General features: G+C 55.4%; 1 protein-coding gene across 3 annotated transcripts in view; it reads right to left on the bottom strand.

The window, feature by feature from the left end:
• Positions 1-23,627, bottom strand: part of PRKAR1B (protein kinase cAMP-dependent type I regulatory subunit beta) — an 86,383-nt gene extending 62,756 nt beyond the window's left edge. For 2 of the 3 annotated variants that reach the window (XM_036824129.1, XM_036824131.1), the window contains exons 1-4: positions 23,567-23,627; positions 22,659-22,855; positions 9,379-9,549; positions 6,911-7,002 (exon numbers count right to left, since the gene is read on the bottom strand). In XM_036824129.1, the coding sequence (XP_036680024.1) occupies positions 6,911-7,002; positions 9,379-9,549; positions 22,659-22,835 (440 nt within the window). In that variant the 5' untranslated portion in view covers positions 22,836-22,855; positions 23,567-23,627. Of the gene's footprint in view, positions 1-6,910; positions 7,003-9,378; positions 9,550-22,658; positions 22,856-23,031; positions 23,405-23,566 lie in introns of those variants that run through there. The other variant, XM_036824130.1, reaches the window with a different exon arrangement.
• Between the last annotated feature and the right edge of the window lie 1,281 nt (positions 23,628-24,908).

Below are 24,908 nucleotides of genomic sequence, written 5' to 3'. Positions count from 1 at the left end.
CACACACACACCATGAACACACCACACACACACACCACACACACACCTCCCACGCACACACACACCACACACCACATACACACACACAACCACACCACACACACACCATGAACACACACCCTCACACACACACCACATACACACATACACACACACCACACACACCACATACCACGAACACACACACACACACATACCATGAACACACCACATACAAACACACACACACACACACACACTCTCCAGCAGAAGGCAGGGTCACCTCCCTGACACACCTTCCAGAACGTGAAGCCGGCCCCTCCGAGGTCCAAGAGGAACAGGGCGGGCTGTGGGGCCACTGTGAGACCACATCCGGGAAGACGCCCCAGAAACTGTCCACGCAGGGAAGACACCACGCACCTTTCTGGCTTCTTCTTGGACTTTTGTTTATGAAGCGGCAGCTCTCCACTGAGTTCGTGGCCCAACCCAGACTCAGCTCACCGGCCTCACTCTCTCGCTCCGCCAGCCACAGCCCGGCTTATTTTCTGCGCCTACTCTCGCCCCGTTGTCCTTTGCCCATGTGCCCCCGCCACTCGAACGCCTGTCCCACCCCCTCCTGCCTGTCCTTGAAGACCTGGTTCAAAGGTCGCTGGTTCTGCGGAGCAAGCACCCCGACCCCGAGGGACACGAGACCCTTTCCTCCTCTGTGGACCCCCAGCACCCACCAGACGCCGGTGGGACCACCCACGTCCCAGGAAAGGATGACTCACTCTTTAAACATGGGTCCCCTTGGGGAGGACTCTCAACGGGAGGGGGGCTGTGTCCAGGGTCCCAAAGCGACGAGACAGCACGACGCTTCAACCAGGGCCCCCGTTCCGCGGGACGAGTGGCGGCCGCGTCCCTCTCTCAGGGCTGCTGTAGGGCTGGGAGGGACCCGAGCTCTGGCAAAACAGAGCAAAGTCTGTGTGACTAGCGGTCTCACCCCACAGAGCTGTGAGCAGCGCGGGACTTTGTCTCCGGAAAACTGGTCGCTGCCCCCAGAACCTGCGTGACCTTGGGCCATTACCTGCCTTCTCTGAGCCTCAGTTTCCCCACCTGACACATGGGGGAGTACCTGCGTCGGCTGAGAGGCTGGATGGGCCCCGGCCAGCTGGTGAATTCCCCACACCCGGCTGGCAGGCAACTTCCTGCTGGTAGTGACCAGGGCTCAAGCGTGGAGCCAGGCCAGGGCCCCAGGCGTCCCTCCATCCTGGGGCTGGATCGACACCGTGAGGGGGTGGGGTCAGCTCACCAGCAAGAGCATCTCGAGGGTCCCTCCATTCTAGAGAAATGGCCCCACTTTGCACCCCTCTGGCCTCAGTTACCCATTGCCTGCGGGCATCTCCAATCACGTTACGGGGTGATTGTCAGGCGACATCAACAGTGAACCGGCTGGTGTGAGAAAACGTGTCTGCAGCGTCCTGGAGACCTCTCACCACCAAACTCTACAAGTTTTAAAACATTATGGCACCAAATAAGCGAGATCGTGGGCGAGGTTAACAGATTAGGGAGCTGGGTGATGCAATCACGGCAGGAGGCAGGTCAGCCCAGGGCGGCCCCGTCCCCGCCGAGGCTCACATCCCAGCTTCCCCCAGGCCCAGCTGGGTGGCCATGGCAGCTTGCTTGAGCTCCGTGTGCCTCCATGCTTCATCTGCCCAAAGCCGCCACAACGAGGCCAGCACCATTCTAACAAGATGCTGCAGACAAGGCCTGCGGTCCGGGCTCTGGCTCAGAGCTCGCCATGACGCAGGCTCCAGGGTCCCAGGTCTCAGCCTCGCACTGAACGCGGCTCCGACCCCGCAGGGTCACACAGCCCACGACGTGCGAACCTGGAGGTCTCCTCTGCCCAGAGCGAACCTGGCTTTGTGCAAAACGAAAATCGAACTTTTTGCAAGTTCAACCCATTAAGCATCTCCTCGGATGAGGCCCTGCGTTTTCCAAAATGCTAATCTTGGTTTTTAGTACCGCCTGAAAGGACGGCAGCAAACCCCAAAGCTGGAGCCAGGTTGCAAGAGGGGCTGAAGTGGCTCGGAGGAACAGACTCTGTCCCCTGCACTCACTGTGAATTCAGCAGACGGGTGTGTTTTTCCCATCACCCGGGGGCCCGGGCCGATTTGTGGAATAACAGACCGCAGAGACATGCGGGTGGGCGGAAGACACACAGCTGTGCAGCTAGGGGTGCAGCCAGAGGCCTGTCTTAACTAGAGCTGCAGGGAGCACAGCCCGCTGCCAGCAAGGCCGCCCCAGGGTGAGGTGCCCGCGCTGACCCCCGCCCGCCCGTCTGGCGGCTCCGGTAATGAAGCCCCGGCCGAGGGCCCGAAACGCAGTGCCACTGCCTGGACCCTGCCCCCGACGCACACACGCAGGGCCTCCTAATCGTCACACTTCCGGCTTCCAGCGGCGCTCCATCTCCAGGCGCCCGAGTGGGCGGGCAAGCCGGGGAGGGACCTGATGGAACCCAAGGGCCCCCACCTCCCTCCCCCGGGCCTGGGTGCACCCTCGGGGGACAGGCTGGGAGCCACAGCACACGCCAGGGCTCTGGAGCATCCTGTGGCTCCCTTCTGAGCCTGCTCGGGCCCCTGCGTCCCCAGGCAGGACAAAGCCTCTGCCACTGCTCACAAGAGCAGAAACCAAGTGGGGAGGCTGCACCTGCCAGCCCCCAACCTGGACCCTCCCCAGGACTACTCAACTCTTCAGCAGGGCTCTGAAGGGGCCAGCCCAGGGCACGAGGACATCCCGCTCCAGCCCCACCTCGGACATGTGCTGCTTGGCCTGGAGCAAGGGGCAAGGGCCCTCCCCTCACTGTTCACTGAGACGGGGCGACAAGCCAGCCTCCCAGAGTCCTTCCTGCTGTGTCCTGAGGCCCAGAGGAGCCCACTCACCTACCTCAGGCACAGGATGGAGCAGAGAATGACTGTGGTCTCAGGGCCAAACCAGCCCCTTCCTCAGACTAAGCACTGAAGGGCGGAGGGGTCTGGCTATGGGCTCCATCTGGATGGCCAAGCCAACTTCAGAGGGGCAAAGCTGCATCCAGAGAGATGCCCACTAACTCAGCCCCAACCACAAGTCAAAGGGCCAGAAAGATGATGATGATGATGATGATGATGATGGTGATGACAATGGTGATGATGGTGATGGTGACGATAGTGATGATGGTGGTGATGGTGGTGATGAAGATGGTGATGAAGATGGTGATGATGGTTATGAAGATGGTGATGGTGATGATTGTGATGGTGATGATGATGGTGATGATGATGGTGATGGTGATGGTGATGATGATGGTGATGATGTTGGTGATGGTGATGATGGTGATGATGGTGATGGTGGTGATGACGGTGATGATGATGATTGTGATGGTGATGAAGATGGTGATGATGGTGATGACGATGGTGGTGATGGTGGTGATGGTGATGATGGTGATGACGATGGTGGTGATGGTGATGATGGTGATGATGGTGATGGTGGTGATGACGGTGATGATGATGATTGTGATGGTGATGAAGATGGTGGTGATGGTGATGACGATGGTGGAGATGGTGGTGATGGTGATGATGGTGAAGATGGTGATGATGGTGATGACGATGGTGGTGATGGTGATGATGGTGATGGTGGTGATGACGGTGATGATGATGATTGTGATGGTGATGAAGATGCTGGTGATGGTGATGACGATGGTGGTGATGGTGGTGATGGTGATGATGGTGAAGATGGTGATGATGGTGATGACGATGGTGGTGATGGTGATGATGGTGATGATGGTGATGGTGGTGATGACGGTGATGACAGTGATGATGATGGTGATGAAGATGGTGGTGATGGTGATGACGATGGTGGTGATGGTGATGATGATTGTGATGACAATGGTGATGATGGTAATGACGGTGATGGTGATGGTGATGATGGAGGTGATTATAATGATGGTAATGATACGCCCATGGACACTATCTCACTCTATCCTCACTGCAAGCCTCAAAGTAGGTTTTATTACCCTCATTTGACACTTGAGAAAACTGAAGCTCTGCCAGGTGCTGTGGTTTGGCCAAGAGACACCCTTTTTATTTAGGGGGTGGAAACTGAGGCTCCAAAGTATCCACACAGACCCAGAGAAAGCCTTCGAGAAATGCCGACTAGAAATGCCGCCCCATCCAGAAGGAAGCCCGGCAGTTCGGGATAGGGGCTCTGTCCCTCAGCCACGTTGCATTACCTCCTCTTAAAGCAAAGGGCTGGAACACAGGCTTCGCCTTGTCTCCCCGCTGCTGTAGCTCCACGCAAGCTGAAAACACTGGCAAGAGCAAAAGCACCCAGCCCGAGACCGTGGGATTTTTTTTGTCCTAAACCTGAATTTAGCAGGAGGGGTTATAAAGCAGCACACGGTTCTCCCACAAGGATTTACCCACATGAATATTCTAGTTACGCTACTCACGCAGGGAAGCAGAGAGGGCAGCAGGCAGCAACACGTCGAGGCTCGCCAGACGCCCTGCAAACTTGGAAAGAACTGGGCGGCACGCGCCAGACCGCAGCTGAGCAGAGACAAAGCTGCGAAGCCCGGCGTCCAGCAGACAGAAAAGCAAAGGCCCTGGATGCTGCACCGGGAGATGCCACGTGGAAGGTCAGGGGACAGCGTCTCCCTGCCCACGGCCTCTGGAACCCGCTTCCTGAACCGTCAGCCCGTCTCTTTAGAGGCCGTGGCCAGAAACGGGAGCCTGTGCGGGCTTCGATCTGGGAAGTGTGTTTTCCTCTGCGCAGAACAAAAGATCTGAAGCAGACACTCCCCGTGTGAAAGCTTTCTTTCCGATCCAGCCTTGAAAAGAGGGATTTTAATCCAACCATCTGCTTCCTCCTCCTCTCATCCGCCTGGCTCTCGGGTGCAGTGAAGCCTGAGGCAGAGGCAGCTGTGCGGCTCTGCAAACTTAGGGCCGAGGGCACAGGACCCCAGCATACGCTTCCTGGACACACACACCCGGAACGGCCCCGACAGGGAGTCCAGCTCAGCTGCCTCGGCCAGGCTGGCCCTAAGCTAAGACTTTCTGAACCCGCTGCTACCTGGGAGCTGGAAGGAGCCATGCAAGGGTGTGACCTGCTGAAAAGCATTGTGATTCTGAGCCCAAACCCTTCTGTTCTGGGCAGAAGAGTCCAGGCCACTGAACCGCTCAGCAGCTTCCAAGGCCATGAACCCAGCAAAGTGTCACCAGTAGTCAGAGAAACGACACCCTCTCTCCTCAAACGTGAACTAAGGCGATTGTACCTGGTGTGTCCGGGGCAGGGGAAGCCAACCCAGCAGAGGGAGATGGGGGAGGGCGACCGCGAGGTGTCCCACGTGTCCACCTTCCGTGGATCCACCAGGAGCCGGCAAGTGCCGGAGAGCAGAGGCAGCGGTGAGGCTGACCCCCCAGGGAGCGGGCACGGACGGGTGGGCCCGAGACGGAGGACCGGCCAGCCCCGCCCCTGCCCCACGCCACGGGCTTCTGCAGACAGGGCATCTCCACCTCAGCCTGGATCGCAGCCAACCCAGCCTCGCCCCCGCCTGGGAAGCACGCTGTGGGCGGGGAGGGACCACCCCCACTTGCAGGTCCTCTGGACGCCCCTGCGGCCTTCCTGGGACCAGCCAGCACAACATAGCAAAAGCCTAAAAACCCACACTGGCACCTGTCCGGCGCCAGCCACCCTATCCCGCAAAAGCACCACTCCTCACTCTTCACGGAGACCCGCACCACGGGAAACTAGAAACGTCCACAGTGACTTTGGCAAGGGGAGCGGTGGACAAACCGACCCAGCCCTTGATGCAGCTGCACGCCCACAACCACCGCACAGTGGTCACACGGGAGGCCCCGGGCCCGCGTCACAGAAGGTGCGTGTGTCCCGCCTGTTTCCACACGATACGCATGCAGAGAACGGCCTGGAGGGGCCGGTCCAGGCCGCGGCTGGTGGTCACTGTGGGCAGGAGGACGCAAAGAGGCCTTTTCCCTTCACTCTGTGTATCTGCATGTCAGGTGCACATCTTGTATGGACTGTTCTCAAAATGTGCTCAGTTATTCTAATGAAGAATCACCGTTTGCCAAGAACAGAAAAAAAAAAATTTTTTTCAAACGTCATTTACCCTTTGATCCACATCGAGGAGTTTATCTTAAAGAAACAGACAAATACTCCCGACGAGCATACGAGTATGGGCATGACATCAAAATGCTGTTTATCATAAAAAATGCAAACAGCCATGGCAGGAGAGGAGTCACATCACACAACCCTATAGAAACGGGGACCACAGACCACGAAAGCCCTTACTGACAAAGAGAGACGCTCACCACCTCTCAAGTGTGACAAACTATGGAGAATGCCATTCCGTTTTGTGACAATACAGGGTTACGATATGTGCATAAATCAAATCCTGAAGAACTGCCCCCAAAACATTCCCAGTGATTATTTTTGCTTTGTGGCTTAAAATTTTCCAGTTTTCCCAATTATTTACATGCTCCCCATTCCCAAGCAAAGCATCCCAGCCCCTTCACTACCCCCAGGCCCCCTCCTTGGAATAACTTTCGCCCCCACCCCATATCCACCCCCGAGCCCCTTCCAGCCCGTGCTGAGGGTCACCCCGGCTCAGTCGCCCTCCCTCAGGACCCCGTGCTCCGCGGACAGACGTGCATTTCACCCGTCAGCCCATGAGGCAGTGAGTTCAGCTTGGGCAAGGCAGGCCCTCTGCAAGCAGAAGAGATGTCTTGCTGTGACAAGGTTGGCCTGCAGGCACTTTGGATCCCAACCCAGATTGGAGGAGGCAGCCCAAGTGCACACAGCGCTAAATCTCTGGGGGCCACCCCTGCCCCATGAGCCCGTGCTTCCAAAACTGACCCGTGTCCCCTGGAGCAGGACATCCCACCAGCCCCGTTCCCGCTCCTACCTTCTCTCGTTGTCGTCCAAGTGAGCGAAGAGCACGTTCTTGGAGATGGCTTTGGCCAGTGCCGTCATGGTCTTGTAGTCCTTGGGGATGACCTGCGGGGAAGCCCGGCAGTCAGACCTGTGGGTCAAAGGGCCTGGACCCAGCTAGCCCTTTGGGCCCCTCCTCGATCCCGAGAAAGCAGGCCGCTCAGCCTTCAAGGTGGTATTACCAATGAGGGTAGACAGAAATCTTGAAATGCTAGCTGCATGTCACAATTTTTGGAAATTTGAAAAATAAAGAAGAGACAAGGGGCCCAGAGTGACCCGAGAGTTTGCATATTGTCCAGAACTCGGGGTCTTGGTGGACAGGCGCCGGTGGGCTTCAGAGCCTGTAGAAGATGCTACAAGGCCTCCAGGCCCTTGGATTATTATGTCTTTTGTTTTTATTTCTTTACTCCACTGGCTTTTTTGTAGGTAATAAATACTCGTTGAAATATTTGAAAACTGGAAAAAAAAAAAAAAAAAGATACCGTGACCCAAGGCTGGCTCCACCCTTTCAGGTGGTGATGGAAGGGCTGGGTAGGGGCCTGGACCTTGTTGGCCAAAATGTGGGTAAAAAGTCATCCCCACGCCCGCTGGGACCAGCCTGGGAAGCTCGAGGTGTGTCCAGTGAATCAACGTTCAGCTGACGACCAGCACTGGCATTTCCAACGCCAAGATTCCTCCCTTAAAATACACTGAGGGGAGGCTGTCTGGACTGGGACATGACCCCCACCTCATGCTCAGCTGCCCCTAAAGCTCTTCCAGGCTGGGGGTGGATGGTGAAATCGGGACCCCGCACGTGGGTGCGCCGCATCTAAAACCATGGAACCCTTTACAAAGAGATCCCTGAGGGGCAGGATGGAGCCCCCTGAAAAGCCACTCCAGCTCCAACAACTGTGTAACAGCTCGGACGTGCAGACCTTGAGAGGAAGTGCCCTACACGCTGCACCCTCTCCCCTCCTGTAACACCCTGGGTTACTGTGGTGACACGTCACACCTAGGGAACCAGCTGGGTACCATCCTAGCAACTAAACCCACGTCTGTCCTGTTTCCTTGGTTTTACCCAGATCCCACCCAGGCCACATGCAGTCATCATGGCCCTTCAGCCCCTCTGGTCTGTGACAGTTTCTCAGAGGAGGTCTGGCAGTTACTTTGCAGAATGTCCCTTCATCTGGGTTTGTCTGGGGATCTCCTCTGGGCTAGACAGGGGTCCAGGGTTTTGGCAGGAAGGCCACAGAGGTGAAGTGCCCTGGTGGGCTTTTAAGCTGCACTTTTACTAGTTTTATTCCCTGATTATAAAAGTAGTAAGTACTGGGGAGGGGCTGGGCATGGTTGTTTCATAGGGACAGAGGTTCAGATTTGCAAGATGAAACGTGCCGGAGATGATGGCAGTGACCGTGGCACAATGGTGAGAATGTGACCTGGATGCTAAACATCGTTAAAGAGGTGCTGTGGCCCAACTGTCCCCAAATTCACGTGTCGAAGCCCTAACCCCATGGTAAGGTGTTTAGTGATGGGGCCTCGGGAGGTGACTGGGTTTAGGTGGGCCCCCAAGACAGGATCAGCACCCTCGTAAGTCGAGACCTAGAGATCTCGCTCTCCCCACCCCGCCCACCACGTGAGAACAGGCGAGAAGGCGGGCCACCTGGGGGCCAGGAAGGGAAGAGGGTCCTCACCAGGAACCCACCCTGCCGGCACCTGGATCGTGGACTCCCAGCCTAGAGACTGTGAGAGGGTGAATGTCTGTTGTTTAAGCCGCCAGTCTTTTGTTACAGCAGCTTGAGCTGACACAGACGGTAAATTCTACTATGCACATTTTGCCATACTTTAAAATAAATTTTTGTAATAGGTCAAAAAATAAAAATAAAAAAAATTTTTTAAAGAGTAAAGCTGGCTGTAGAAACGCATAAGATGGAATGGCAGGCCCACGTCCAAGGCAGGGCTCGGGCACACGCAGCCACCAGTGTGGCGACTCACACGGGGTCCCACACCGGGAGGCCCCTGACAAAGGCACGCCCTGCTCAGCATGAGGGCCGGAGAGAGAGGGAGGATGGTGTCCGGGTCGGGGGAGGGCGACCCCTGGGCGGCTCTGAGCTTGGGGTCCAGCCTCGAGGGTGAAGCCAGGAGAAGAGGACCCACGAGGCCCTAGACACGGGGCTCCTCCTCCTGCACCCCAGGACCTGGCTGTCCCGCCCCGTCCCCAGCCTACTGGGGTCACAGAACCATGGGGGTGGCGGGGCCCCCAAGAGAGCCTCCGGTAGGTACGCACCGGGCTCAGGCCAGCAGGGACCACGACGACCTTCCGGAAGAAGAAGGGAGGCCAAGGCCCCGACGCCTGGGACGCGGGGCGGGACGCGGGGCGGGACGCGGGGCGGGACGCGGGGCGGGACGCGGGGCGGGACGCGGGGCGGGGGCGGGACGCGGGGCAGGGGCGGGGTCGAGGCCCACCTTCCGCACGTAGGACACGGCATCCTCCTCTGTGTACACCTCGGCGCTCACTCCCCCACGCCGGTGCCGGGCTTGCACCACCGGGTTGGGCGGCGACGGGGACACTTCCTCGTCGTGCGAGTCCGGCTGGGAGGCTGTCTTCTGCTGCGCCAGGATCTGCCGGTTTTCTTCCTGGAGGGGGGACAACGCAGAGCGGGTGAGAAGAGAGGCCATCTCGGCAGGAGAGTCCGTCCCGGGAGGCCACGGGGTCCCAGGAAGGCCGGGGACCCAGCGCGTCCCAGCCGGGCCCGCCGACCCGCCTCCTGGACTTCAAGGCCACCTCCGAGCCCACCTCCTCCCAACCCACAGCCCTGCCAGCCACAGAGCCCTGGCTCCAGAAGGCTTTCTGTTCCTTCACACTTTGAGCAACGTGTCCAGCTACCAGACTCCAGGGCTCAGCCCACAGGGTCCCAGGCCCCGGCGAGCCTCTGAGGCCCCCCAGTGCCACCGGTTCACCCGAGGGCAGGAAGTGCCCCCGCTCTGTTCACCAACGTGCTGGAAACAGGAGGTGGGCACACAACAGGGAAGCAAACCTCTCGTTTTCTTCCCGCGCTTTTCATTACTGCTTTTTAAAAACTCTGTTTACACACAGAGGGCGCAAAATCCCCAAAGTGCAAAGGTACACGGGGTGACGGGGTCTCCCACGGCCGACCCTCCAGCTCCACGTCCCCAGAGCAACCTGGCGACCAGCTGGTCCGTGGATGGGACCGGGCTTCCCAGCACACGGCCCCGGATGGTGGCAGGAGGTACCAGCTGGTTCCTTTCTACAAGCACCTACACACGACCCTACAGAACAGCCAAAGCCAGGAGAGAAGCTCCGACTCACGCCAACATATACAGGGTCTTCATCCAACACCCAACGCTTCCAAGGCTGAGGAACAGCCCCAGGTGCCTGGTGGGCAGGAAGGAGGGGTTTCCCTGAGGGTCAGCTCTGGACACACCAGCAACCACCGATCGCTCCAGAACTGCCTTCCAAGTACTCACCTCGTCACTCTTCTGTTACCGTGACAACAACCATCTCATCCTTTCTGAGACCAGCGCCAACATCTCCCTGGAGCCGGGAGTCACTGGGTTATTTCCCACCCTTTATGAATTACTGGGTGACACGCCGAAAACGTGTTATTTACATTGTACGTTAATTCTACGCAAAGTTAAGACTGTCGGTAAGACTCCCACTTTTATGGAAATCATTACAAACGTCACTGACTGTTCTTATAAACCACGAATTTTCACTATCAATAGAAATGTCAGTTGCATCTCAAGTGAGATACTCTGGGCCTTTTTTCTTAGAAATTATTAAAAATAAGAACAGTAAGGGAATTCTCTGGCAGTCCAGTGATTAGGACTCCATGCTCTCACTGCCGAGGGCTCGGGTTCAATCCCTGGTCGGGGGAACTAAGATCCCACAAGCCGTGTGGCCAGAAAAAAAAAAAAAAAAGAACAATAATATACACAAAAATGAGTCAGTGGGGTCTTAAAGCGGGATTTTGGAGACATGAGTGGGAAAGGCCCCTGCACTGCAGTGTAAACTGTTTATAGTGACACCGGGGCTCTGCCAGCGCCCAGGAGAGAGGAACCAGCAGAGGCCCCGGGCCACCAAAGGACGTCCGGAAAGTCAGGCCATGCGGGAGTGACCGCGCTCGGAGGTGATGGTGACACGGGGCAGAGACGTGGGCAGTGATGGATGGAGGTGAGGTCGGGAGGAAATGACCCCAGGCTTCCCGTAGAAGCAAGGGAGCCGACAGGCGCTTGTCTCAGCAAATGAGGGGACTTTTCTTAAGTTGAGGTAAAATTCGCACCACATGAAATTAACAATCAGCCACTTTAAAGTGTGCGACCCTGTGGCATTCAGTGCATTCACAGTGTTATGCCAACATCTCTAACCGCTAGACCCAAATGTTTCATCACCCCAAAACACCCGGGTACCCCGCCGGCAGTCCCTCCAGGCCCTCCACCCAGGCCTAGCACCCACTAACCTACCTCCTGCCTCCGTGGATCCGCCCATTCTGGACACTGCCATGGACAGAATCACACGGTACGTGCCCTCCCGTGTCAGACTTCTCCCACTCGGCACACTGTCTTCAAGGGGCACCCATGCTGTGGCAGGTGTCAGCACATCCCTCCTTTTGGAGGCCGAATCGTACTCCGCTGTGTCACATCTCCGTGATCCATTAGTGAGCTGGTGGACACGGGCTGGCTCCAGTCTTTGGCTGCTGTGAGTAGCGCTGCCGTGGACGTGAGTGTGCGGGTTTGCGTCTCGGGGCTGTGTTCAGTTCTTGGGGACACCCCTGGGGTGGGAATGCTGGGTCCCACGGGGGCTCGTGCTCAGCTCGGCGAAGAACCTCCCAGCGGTCTCCACCAGCCACTCCCGGCAGCGGTGCCATCCCCCGACACCCTTGCCACTTTCTGTGTATTGGTTTGGTTTCGATCTGGTCGACGTGAGCTGGGTTCTGGACACACTGACTTCGAGATAACGGAGTGACCTGGCCTTGGGAATGGCCCACAGGCCCTACAGACAGTGGCTGGCCCAGGGTCCACAGTCACGGCGAGGACCCCGGGCTCCCTGCGCAGCCACCAGAAGCCGCTTGTCTTCAAGAAAGCCGCGGCCCAGGCCTTGTTTTCTGGGACCAGTGAGCAGCCCTGTCCTGGCACGGAGATGATTTTCCGCCTTTGGCAGCAAATGGTCAAATGAGGCAGGATACAGGTGGTTCAAAACACGAAGCCGCTTCAGGGAATTTTGAGAGGACACGGGGGGGGGGGGGCTGGGAGCCAGGGCCCCCCAGGGCGCGGTGGGATGACCGCCCCCAGGCTCTGCCTCGACCACGCCAGACCGTTATTTCTGGATGGCATCCCTCTCCCACCCCGGGAGATTCCAGGAAAACCTCTAATTCTCAGAGCTCCCCCTTCCTGTCTCCTGTTTTCACGCTGCTGAATTGTCTTGGCTGCGAATGGTAGAGGGCACGGGGTCAGGACAGGCGATCCAGGCCAAAGGAATCTTCATAACAAGAGTGTGGGAACAGTGTTTCCAGAAAGCTCCGCGGCCAGAATCTGCCCCCAAACGCGTAAGGCAGCTCCAGGGACCGTCCCCATCCTGCCCTCGGGGCCCAGAGCTCCCTGGGCCATGAATGATGTGCTTCATCACCTTCTGACCACGTTTTTCCTACGCGAGGGGTGAAATGCAGGCTTCCAGCCTGAGAAGAGACAACACGGAGGGGGGTCTAGGGAGACTTTCCAGAACTGAGCTGACCCCCCACACACAACAGCCCATACGCCTGGGACCCTGGGACAGTGGAATCCCTCCCCTCTGCTCCCCACTCCCGGTCTGGCTGGGCAAGGACACCGGCTGCCCCATCCCTCGTAGGGGATTCCTAGGGTGAGGGACGTCCCTCGTAGGGGATACCTAGGGTAAGGGACGTGTCCAGGGCACCCGGGCACCCAGCGGCAAGGTGAGAAGAGAAACACGGAGCTTCGATCATTTATTGAGCACCTTCTGTATACCAGGCCTCAGACAGAAAATGCAACAGGGAAAAAGGCATAGTTCTTTCATGAAGGAGGTTACTGTTAGAGCTCGAACAGGACAGAGATGGTGGTCACAGCAAGACGACGGGTGAGCACCACCGAAGGACCAGGTACAAGGGGCTGCACCAGCAGTGGCAGGCTCTTAGACCATCCTCAGCAAGGAGGAGTCAAAGAGGGCTTCCTGGAGGAGGTGCCTCCTGAGTCCACCCAGAGGAGAAGAGCTAAACCAGGGGACGTGGGCAGTTCTGAGCTCACCCCTGGCCCCCCTCCTCCCCAACCTGTGGCAAATTACAGTTTGTGTGTCTCTTCATGACGTGGCAGCCCTCTCCAACGTTTGTTTCATCCATCTCTTCAGAGTCAGACTCTGATTTTATCGTCTGCTATTTCTTCGATTTCTGCTTCATTAACTTCCGCTTTTACCCTTATTATTTGTCCTCGTTTCTGTCTTGCTTTCTTTCTCTATTTCTGGCTTCTCAGGTGGCACCTGGGCAGTGGGTTGAAAAGGGTACCTCAAAAATTCATGTCCACCCAGAACCTCAGAGAGTGGCTTTATTTGGAAATAACTCTTCACAGATACAATCAAGTTAAGACAAGGTCATCCTGGATTAGAGTGGCCCTAATCCAACGATGGGTGTCCTTATAAAAAGAGGAAGTTTGGACACAGACACACAGGGACGAACACAGGGGCGGTCTGGTGATGCATCTGCCAGTCAAGGGCAGCCCCCAGAAGCTGGGGAGGGCTGGGGCGGACCCCGCCCCCCGTCAGAGCCCCCAGAAGCAACCACCCCTGCCAAAGCCTTGATTTTGGGCTTCTGGCTTCCAGAACTGTAAATATCTGTTTTAAGCTGCCCATTTTTTGACAATTTGCTATGGCACCCTAGGAAACTAAGACACACAGCTCATTAATTTATCATCTTATTTTCTAATGAAGCTATAAATTTTCCTCTAAGTACCAATTTTGCTGCATTCCACATGTTTTGACATGCAATGCTTTTATTGTCTCTCAACCTAAATATTTCCTAATTTTTTATCATGACAATCTTTAACTGATAAACCATGCAAAAGCTCATTATTGATTTCCAAATGTATGGAGAGGCTTCTGGCTCTTTCTCTTTTTTTCTGGCTATCTTTTTATTAATAATTTGTAACTTTATTGGGTTATAGTCAAAGGATTCGGTTTCTGAGTGAGAAAAAGACTTAAACTCATCCTGGGATCCCTTGAAATAACACGTTGCACCGGGTACTTCATTCTCAAATTCTAAAGTTCTGATTTACACACATCTTTCCAGGATCTCCGATGTAACCAGATCAACACGAGGCAGATGCCGTGTCCTCCCCAGTCACGGCCCCGCTGTCACACAAGCTCGGATGGGAAACGCTGTGCTTCCCAGGGAGCTCACCACCACGTCCTCAGCACCCGGAGCAGCGCCCGGCACAGAGCAGGTGTTCAATAAATATTGGTGGAATGAATGAATGAATGAATGAAACCTTTTGGGAGAACTGGCATAGCTATCATGGATGCTTCTGAGCTTCATAATTCTATTTCTTAAAACACATCCTAAGGAAACAATGAGAGGCATCAAAAAGATATCTGTACCAGAATGGCCCTTGCAGTGCTTAAAAAAATTTTTTAATCCAACAAGCAACAATAAGAGATTGCTTAAATCAAGTTAGAAATATCTATGTAACAGGATATGCTGCACCATTAAATCATACTTTTAATATATTTAGTAATTATATAAAGTTTGGTTTAAAACACCAAAAAGCAGGATTCAAAATTATATATAGTCAGGGAATTCCCTGGTGGACCAGTGGTTGGGACTCGGCGCTTTCTCTGCCGGGGCCTGGGTTAATCCCTGGTCGGGGAACTAAGATCCTGCAAGCCGCACGGCGCGGCCAAAAAAAAAAAAAAAATTATATATAGTCAAGAGAATGAAAAGACAAGCCACGAACTGGGAGAGAATATTTGCGAAACACGTATGTCTGAAAAAGGACTTGTATACAAAATGTACAAAAAGCTCTTAAAACTCAACAATAAGAAAACAACCCCACTGGAAAACAGGCAAAAGATCTGGACACCTCACCAAGGGAGATCCCCAGATGGCAAATAAGCACAGGAAAGACGCTCCACCTCATCTGTCTTCAGGGAAACACGAATCAAAACAGCAGTGAGACAGCACTACACACCTATCGGGACAGCCAGAATCCAGACGGCGACAACAGCAGAGCCTGGCGAGGATGCGGAGCGGCAGGAACCCTCATCCGTGGCTGGTGGGGACGCAGAATGGCACCGCCGCTTTGGTTTTTTGTGTGTGTTTTTGTCTTATTTTGTCTTGTTTCTTTGCCGCGCCACACGGCTTGTGGGATCCGAGTTCCCCGACAAAGGATTGAACCCGGGCCCTCGGCAGGGACAGCGTGGAGTCCTAACCTCTGGACGACCAGGGAACTCCCGGTGCAGCCACTCTGGAAGACAATCTGGTGTCTGTCTTCATGCAACCCAGCAACTGCACTCCTGGTATTTATCAAAATGAGTTAAAACTTACATCACATAAAAACCTACACACGGACCTGTATAGCGGCTTTATCCACAATTGCTAAAACTTGGAAACAACCAAGATGTCGTTCAGCAGGTGATCGATAAATAAACTGGGGTCCATCCAGACAATGGAATGTTATTCAGCGATAAAAATAAATGAGCTATTATTAAGTCATGAGAAGACTTGGAGGAAGCTTAAGTGCGTATCACTAAGTGAAAGAAGCCAGTCTGAAAAGGCTAAACGCTGTAGCTGGAAAAGGCGGAACTATGGAGACAGTGAAAGGATCAGGGGTTGCCGGGGGCTGGGGGGGGAGGGGCGAACAGGGGGCGCAAAGGGGATTTTTAGGGCAGTGGCTACTCTGCGTGACGCTATGACGATGGAAACAGGTCAGAGGTCTGTCCAAACCCACGGAACGCACACCAAGAGCGAACCCTCAGGGGCGCCGCGGACTCTACTCAACAGTAGCGTGTCGGTGTTGGCTGTCACTCCCTCGAAGCGCTCGCTGCCTGGTGCTCTGAGGCCCGTCTGGGCCTGGGGAGGACCCCGGCCACCAGTGTCTCCGGCCACCCCTGCACCCCCAGCCTCAGCCTCCCGCAAAGCTCGCTGCCTCCGCCGCCCTCCGGCAGACCTTGGGACCGGCTGCCGGGTCTAAGAGCGCCCAGGACCCTCCCACCCGCACTCAGAACCCTGGGGACCCCAGCACCGCACCCCAGCTGCTCTGCAAACCCTCCTCACTCCACCTTCCCAGCGCCCCGCCCACTCGGCCTCCCCGACACCCGCCCCTCAGTGACGCAGACGTCGCAAGGACCAGGGAAGAAACCATCAGGGCCAAAGGTATGGGGGCACCCACTTTCTTTTCCTTTTTAATTTCAAAGACTTGGTTTTCCTAAGTAGTTACAGGTTCACAGCAAACATCGTAGGGAGGCACAGAGGTTTCCCGCACGCCTCTTGTCCCCTCGCTCGCACAGCTTCCCCGGGGCCCCTCTACCCTGCAGAACGGGCAGCCACCAGAACCCCCCCAGACTACAGCCTGGACCACCGGTCCCCGCGCCCTGCCACCTCCTGACGGCCTCCCGCCCCAGCCTCCGGCCCACCCAACGCTCCAGCCACCGCCTCCGTGGCTCCAGCCTTCCACGGCTCTGGGGTGGCACGAGCTGCCCCCGCCCCGTTAGCCGCCAAGCCCATCGCCCCGAGGACAAGCCTTCGTCCAGAGAGCATGCCCCCCGAAAACGGCCCCGCGATGACCCTCGCCCCCCGCAGGGCACAGCCTCCTGTCGGCCCCCGGGCTGAACGCGGACTCACGGCCTCCACCCTGGCTTCCCCGATGGCCCCGCAGCACCGGAAGGCCCGGGCAATCAACGTGCCGGGGGGACGGAGCGCCCCTCCAAGACCCTCGGGAGTTCAATGCCAGTCCCGCCCATGGACGCCTCTGTCTGCCACCAGAATGACACATGCAGTGCTGGTCACCAGGGAACACAGGCTGATCCTCCACAGTCACCAGACGCATCTGATGCCCAGTGTAGACCACAGCCACAGGAAGGGCCACGTGGGCCCTCACAGAATTCACTTCCACGAAAGCCGCGGGCCGGGTTCTCCCCAAGGGAAACGCAGCGTAACTTGCTCGTTTCATTAAAGGCACAGAGTGAGCCTGGGTCGCCGGCTGTCTGACCAACGGACCAGAGGGAAGCCACCACTGCACCAGGAAGGAAAGCCTGCTGGATGAGGCATCTACAGCCACAAAAGAGAGCAGAGCGGCGTCGGCGAGGACTCGGGAAAGGGCAGGGGGCTCAGGGTCGCAAGACCACAAGCTCACCCGGTCCTTGGGGAGGAGATGGGCGACAAGATTCAAGAGCCGTAAACACACACAGACACTCGGCCCCCAGAGCCCTTCCTGAAATACCTGTATATTTACCCATTTTTTCTTTTCAATCATTTCCTTGGCATAAAGGTGTTTTCTGGAGCAGAAAGAAACAAAAAAACTGAAAGCCATCAAACACAAAACGATGGAAATAAAGTAGAAACAATGACGCATCCACGTCATGGAAAACTTTACAGCCACAAGAGGCCACAGAAATGCTACTAATACAGATGCAAGGCAACATGAGTGCACTTAATGCCACTGAAATGCACACTAAAAAAAGGCCAAAATGGTAAATTCTACGTCGCCTATGTTTTACCACAATAAAAAATGCTACTAAGAAGAAAAAAGCAAACAAAAAATGCACATATATACAATTATCCACATCCGTATGTAGGCGTGTCCTGCAGTGCAAGAAAAGTCCTCGGAAAAATGTAGGGTGGGTACATAGGTGCAGGGTCATGGGTGCATTTTTATAAAGTAATCTTTCCTGCACAATTTAAAATCCACTGTTAAAGGGACTGATGACTTTATCATCACACGATCCGCCAAAAGACTGAATCTTGGAGAAGCTCCAAGGCTGTGTTTGGCCAGCGGGTGTGGACTATCTTCCCCCCTCAAGCCTCCACCCTAGAATAAGGCCACCTCCTCACCGGCTCACTCACCGAGGCCACACCCCAGCCAAGGCAGCACCCCGAGAGCTGGGCCATCTCCACCAACCTGTGCGGGCAGCTGCAGCCTCTGTGCTTATCAAGGCCTCACACACACGCTTCCTGCTCTCAACACAAGTGGAGAAAACTGTTCCTCCCCAGGCTTCCGGCCTGGCCAGCCTCCTGCAGAGAGAGGGGCCCGGGACCCAGCACACTCCGGCCCCAAAGCCAGAGCCTTTCCTGCTCCCAGGCCGAAACAGCTCCCTGGTCACCCTGCTCAGCAGACGCAGCAGGAAATGAGACCCCCCCCTGTGGTTTCAGGACACCTTAAGGCACTTTACATTTGGGGATCCCAGGTCCATTTGAACATCCACTGCAAACACTGGGGACATTCTCCCCAGTAAAATGCACCCGCCTATAAAAGCTTGCACATGATTTCAGAGAATCCACCAAATCAGCCCCGAAGCCTGGAACCTAGGCCTTCCAAGTCGCCCTACCTCTTCCAGACCTCAGTCCTCACCTGTCAAAGGCAGGTAATAAATTGCCTCTCCAGGCAAGAATGATCAATGAATCTTCCTAAACCTCTATGCTCGCCCCAGCCTCTCCCCCAAGCTCCAAACTCATAGCCTCCTTGACAACTTAAACGCATCCAAAGCCTTACTCTTAATTTTTCCTGTCCAACCCTGTCTCTGTCTCTTCCCACTGGCCCCTTCTTGGCTCAGGACTTCACTCAGGACTCGGACCAAACCCGAGGAGTCACGGCCCATGCCTCTTTCCTCACCGCCCCCCCAATCCACCAGCAAGACCGGAAAGGCCCCCCAAAGAAAACGGCCCACCTGACCCTCTCACTCCACCCCCAGGGGACAGGAGCACCTTCACCCCTGCCAAGTCTAACAACCAAAAGCATCTGGGCCACTGAAATGTCCCCTGGAGGCAAGAGGTCCCCCGCTGAGACCCTCTGCTCTAGTTTCACTCTGCAGCCTCAGCTCAGGTCTGGTCTGGACCCTGCCTCTGGCCTCCTAATGGGCTCCCTGCCTTGGTCCGGCTGAGAAGTCCCGTCCTGTGAGACATGTCACCCGGCTGGGGTCATCTGTGAACAAGTAGAGTTAAATGAGGATGTACTGTCACCCACCTAACCGTCCCTCTTCAAACGTGCAGGAAACAAGCACCACCACCCCCCCCAGTCCCCTGTCCTCCGTGCCAGCGACTGGACTCCTCCCCCACATGGCGACCTGGAAAGTAACCAAAGATTCAAGCCACGTGGCCATGTTCACCTATCAACTTAAAAACAGGTTTTTATTTATTTTTTTAAGGTTCATTTATTTATTTATTTATTTATTGGCTGCACAGCATGTGAGATCTCAGTTCCCCAACCAGGGATCGAACCCACGCCCTCTGCGTTGGAAGGGTGGAGTCTTAACCATTGGACCGCCAGGGGAGTCCCTGGAAAACAGGTTTTTAAATTAAAACAGTCAAAGCTGACTAGGGTGGGTGGCTACAAGCACACTGTCTGGTGGGGCTTGAATCAGTGCTGCATTTGGAGAGCTCCTTGACAACACCAACAAGATTTCTGTGACCTGGTAATTCCACCTGGAATTTCAGTAATTCCATCTCTGAAAAGCTGTACTAAACACTACTACATACAGGAAAAAAAAAAAAATCTATGTACAAATATGTCCCTGTGGCATTATTTTTTTATATACATCTTTATTGGGGTATAATTGCTTCACAAGGCTGTGTTAGTTTCTGTTGTACAACAAACTGAATCAGCCATATGCATACATATATCCCCATATCCCCTCCCTCTTGCGTCTCCCTCCCACCTTCCCTATCCCACCCCGCTATGGTCACAAAGCGCGCGAGCTGATCTCCCTGTGCTATGCGGCTGCTTCTCACTAGCTATTTTACGTTTGGTAGTGTACGTATGTCAGTGCTACTCTCACTTCGCCCCAGCTTCCCCTTCCCCCCTACCCTGGGTCCTCAAGCCCATTCTCTACGTCTGCGTCTTTATTCCTGCCCTGCCACCAGGTTCATCAGTACCATTTTATTTAGATTCCGTGTATATGTGTTAGCATTCAGTATTTGTTTTTCTCTTTCTGACTTAATTCACTCTGTATGACAGACTCTTGGTCCATCCACCTCACTACAAATAACTCAATTTCGTTTCTTTTTATGGCTGAGTAATATTCCATTGCATATATGTGCCACATCTACTTTACCCATTCATCTGTCAATGGACATTTAGGTTGCTTCCATGTCCTGGCTATTGTAAATAGTGCTGCAATGAACATTGTGGTACATGTCTCTTTTTGAATTATGGTTTTCTCAAGGTATATGCCCAGTAGTCGGATTGCTGGGTCATACGGTACTTCTATTTTTAGTTTTTTAAGGAACCTCCATACTGTTCTCCATAGTGGCTGTATCAATTTACATTCCCACCAACAGTGCAGGAGGGTTCTCTTTTCACCACACCCTCTTCAGCATTTATTGTTTCTAGATTTTTTGATAATGGCATTCTGACCGGTGTGAGGTGATACCTCATTGTAGTTTTGATTTGCATTTCTCTAATAGTTAGTGATGTTGAACATCTTTTCATGTGTCTCTTGGCCATCTGTATGTCTTCTTTGGCGAAATGTCTATTTAAACAGATGGAGAAATATACCACGTTCTTGGATTGGAAGAATCAATATTGTGAAAATCACTATATTACCTAAAGCAACCTACAGATTCAATGCAATCCCTGTTAAACTACCAATGGCATTCTTCACAGAATTAGGACAAAAAATTGTATGGAAACACAAAAGATCCCAAATAGCCAAAGCAATCTTGAGAAAGAAAAATGGAGCTGGAGTAATCAGGCTCCCTGACTTCAAACTATACTACAAAGCTACAGTAATCAAGACAGTATGGTACTGGCACAAAAACAGAAATATAGATCAGTGGTACAGGATAGAAAGCCCAGAGATAAACCCATTCACATATGGTCACCTAATTTACGACAAAGGAGGCAAGAACATACAATGGAGAAAAGACAGCCTCTTCAATAAATGGTGCTGGGAAAACTGGACAGCTACATGTAAAAGAATGAAATTAGAACACTCCCTAACACCATACACAAAAATAAACTCAAAATGGATTAAAGACCTAAATGTAAGACCAGACACTATAAAACTCTTAGAGAAAAACACTCTTTGACATAAAACCACAGCAACATCTTTTCTGACCCACCTCCTAGAGTAATGAAAATTAAAAAAAAAACAAAAATAAACAAATGGGACCTAATTAAACTTAAAATCTTTTGTGCAGCAAAGGAAACCATAAACAAGATAAAAAGACAACCCTCAGAATGGGAGAAAGTATTTGCAAATGAAACAACAGACAAAGGATTAATCTCCAAAACATACAAACAGCTCATGGAGCTCAATATCAAAAAAACCAACAACCCAATTAAAAAATGGGTGGTGTTATTTTTAATATTAAAACACTGGAAACAACTCAACTGTCTAATCATGAGGAAAACATTGAGAAAACTTTTCTGGATCTTCTCAACACATTACACAATCATTTACACTGAGGACCATGAAGAATGTATAACAAATGAACAACATAAATATAAAATTGCATCCGTAACATGATTCCAGCTATGTTTCAAAACCACAATGCACGGTTGGGGGGGAACAGGTGGAAAGGACTCCAGGTGATTTCTACTTCTTCTTTCCACTTTTGAACTTTTCTATTTTTCTTTAAAAGGCATGTATTACTTTAAAATGTGTTTTAACAGACTGTTTTAAAGGGAAGAAATAAATCCATTCCTTTGCGTTAAGGCTACCTCTGTCCACAGGAGTGCCCATCAGAAGTAAAACACCACTGAGCTCGGGGACACAGAGGTGCTTAAAACAGACCTGGGCCCCAGCTGGGGTCCCGTTCAGTCCCCAGGGACAGGTAGGTCGTGATACAAAGACCACGAGGAGGCACCTGAGGTCACCCCAGAGAGAGATCTGGGTGGCCAGGCCAGGGAGGAAGGCAGGAGGCGTGAGGCGGGGGAGGGAAAGCTGGACGGGACCACAAGCGGCTCCTGCCCCAGCCTGCTGCTTCCCAGCCCCGAGCCTCCAGGATGAACCACGAAGGGGTGAGAGCTGTCATCCATGCAGGAGTGAGCTGGGCGTCTCCCTCCTCAGGAGAGAGGGGGCGGGTGTGGCACATGCTCCCCCCACATGTCTGAGGGGCAGGCCAGCGTCTGCCGAGGCTCAGAGACGCAGATCAAGGGAATCTGACCTCCAACAGCCCCACCACATTCTCTATCAGGGCTGTTTCCTTTTACCCCAGTGCCAATGGCATCTCTAACCAGTCCCCCGAGTTGAGAACCGCCAGCGACCCCACAAGCTATAGTCACAGCCAGCAGTTCCCAAACGTCTGCACCGCCTTCCAGGAGGCCTCCTGAGACCCTGAGCCACTGGAAGAAGAGAGGATTTCTGCGGCGGGAATGAAGCCACCGTGGCCTCCCTGCCCACCTCCCCGCAAAGAGCCGCAGGAGGCCGTCCCGCGGGCGCCCCGCCCCCTCCTGAGCACGCAGGTAGCGGAGGGGAGGGCCGACGGGGCTTCGGCGCCACACACACACACACACCTGCACAGGCTGTGGGGGCGGCGGGGGGAGGACCAGGTGCCGGAGCCACTGACCTTCTCCAGCTTCTCGAAGTGCTCCCGGAGGAACCTCATGGGGCGCTCGGGCTTGGAGATGCAGAGCTGCACGATGCAGTCCTTGAGCACCTGCTGGACGCTGTGCTTCTGCACGTAGAGCTCGCAGCCCCTCAGGCCGTCGTCCTCCTCCAGCTGCTGAGCCGATGGCGAGGCCATGGCGACCCGCTGCCCGCTTCCTGCGGAGGAAAACGCGAGTCCTGCCGGCCTCGGAGGGGCAGGACTCCCGCGGCCTGTGAACACGCGTCTTACACGCACCGTAAGGTTTATCTGATGACCGACGTGACCTGGTGACACGCCAGGCGTTTTATTCTGCTGCTGGCAAAGGCCTCTCACCCTGGGGGGCAAAGCTCACCTCTAAACAGATGCTCGCGGGGATGGAGGGGGATCCGCCAAGTTCCGGGCGCGGCTGAGAAACCTGACGACGGGGAAGCGGGGCCCAGCGTGTGCAGCCCAGGCGGTTATGGGGTCTCACTTGCGTGCATCCCTCCCCCTTTGGAGGACAGTGTGTGCCTGGAGCGCCCTCCGCGAGCTCCCGGGGAGATGGCGGGGGGACGGGGGAGCTCTTACAGGCTCCACAGGAAAAGAAAGGGAAACGAAAACAAACGAAGCCCCGCGGACGGGCCTCCTGCGAAGATGAACCCGGCGAACAATGGCAGCGCCGCGCGTTCGGCCCGCGCTCGGCCAGGTCACAATGACGGCCCGGAACCCGGCCCGCCCGGCAGCGCCGCGCACGCAGCCCGGCGACCCCGGCCCCCCAGCCCCCCGACCACCGCTGCGCCTCGGCCCCGGGCCGGCCAAGGGGGCGGGGGCTCCCCGAAGGCCAAACTTCCTGGGGCCTCCCGGCCGGCGGGGGTTTCCGGAACAGACCCCTCCCCAGGCCCGCGTACCTGGATGCGCGGTGCCGGAGGCCGGAGGCGGCTGCGCGGGGACGCGCGGGCGCGGGGACGGCGGGCGAGCGGGTCCCGCACTGCAGCGGCGCCGCCCTCCGCCCGCCCCCGCGCCGCGCCGGTCCACCCCCCGCCCCGCCGCCCCCTTCCCGCCGACCGCGCTCCCGGCCTCCCCCCCACTCCCCGCTCGCACCCTCCCCGCCCCATCTCACTCCCGCCCCCCACCCCGTCTATCGCCCACATCCCCAGGACCCACCTCTCCCCTCCCCCCCAGATTGCCCTCACCGGCAGCCTACCCCGTCCCCCTCCCTCTTTCCCCCTCCTCCCTCTCTTTCTCCTCCTCTTCCCTTCCTCCCCGCCCCCTCGGCATTCAGGCTGACAGGCCTCACGCTGCACAGACAGACCCACAGATCCATGTGAAGCCGCGCAGCTGGGCCGGGACCACTACTACCGCCCCCCAGGCTCCCCCCTCACACCTCCACCCCCTCCACTGGAGACCCTGCGATTGCCCAGATTGTCCGCCCTGGCTGGTGGCAGCCACGTGCTGCCTTGGGGGTGATGGCCTACCCCACCTTCACACCTGGGGTGTCACATCTACATGTCACAGGGCCTGCACTGGTGGCCAGGCAGGTCTAGGCTACTCCTTTTCTTGGTTAAGGGCACCAGCTTCACCCAGATGCCCCAGGGGGAAATCACAGGGTCATCCTAAATTCTTCCCACCACCCATGGGCTTCCAGGAGGTCAGAGGCCAGCACAGCCCCTAATCCACCAGCCCAGGCCTGCAGGAAAGGGAATCACCCTTATTTTCCTGTTGCCTAAAGTCATGTTTTGCTCCCATTCTGCCAGGGTGGTGGTGGTGGAAACGTCATCTCGGGCAGTTGGGGGGTCCCCAACGCTTTACCTGGAGCGGTCTGAATACCAGGAGATGGGGTAGGGATCTCAGGCCTTTAAAGCGGAAGACCTCTGCTCCCCCACCCATACTGCCCCATCCACAAAGACACATTGCAGGGTGGCCGGCTGCCCCGCACGCACCACAGCAGGGCTGAGGCTGACCCAGCTTCTTCCTGCCGGCTTGAAGCGAGAGGAAGAGGATGTGCTCAGGTGGTCAGACGTGGAGCTCCTTCCTGCCTCCTCATCCCCTGCCCTCGGCGTGCCTCCTGGCCCATCCCCGCCTCAGGTACAGTCACACCTGTCCCATCACACTTATTGCAAGAGTCATTTTCGGGAACTGAAGTCCAGTCTCAACTGAATCAAAACTTTATTCCACAACTAATTTAAACCTTGGCTGTTTCTCAGCTCCGCCTGCCTGGATTGCTCAGACCTCCTCTCCCCCCTTGCTGCC

Source organism: Balaenoptera musculus, chromosome 15 (assembly GCF_009873245.2).
Source record: "Balaenoptera musculus isolate JJ_BM4_2016_0621 chromosome 15, mBalMus1.pri.v3, whole genome shotgun sequence".
In the NCBI taxonomy this organism is placed as follows: domain Eukaryota; kingdom Metazoa; phylum Chordata; class Mammalia; order Artiodactyla; family Balaenopteridae; genus Balaenoptera; species Balaenoptera musculus.
Note: the sequence above shows the minus strand (reverse complement) of the source record. Positions and strands in the feature narration are given on the sequence as shown.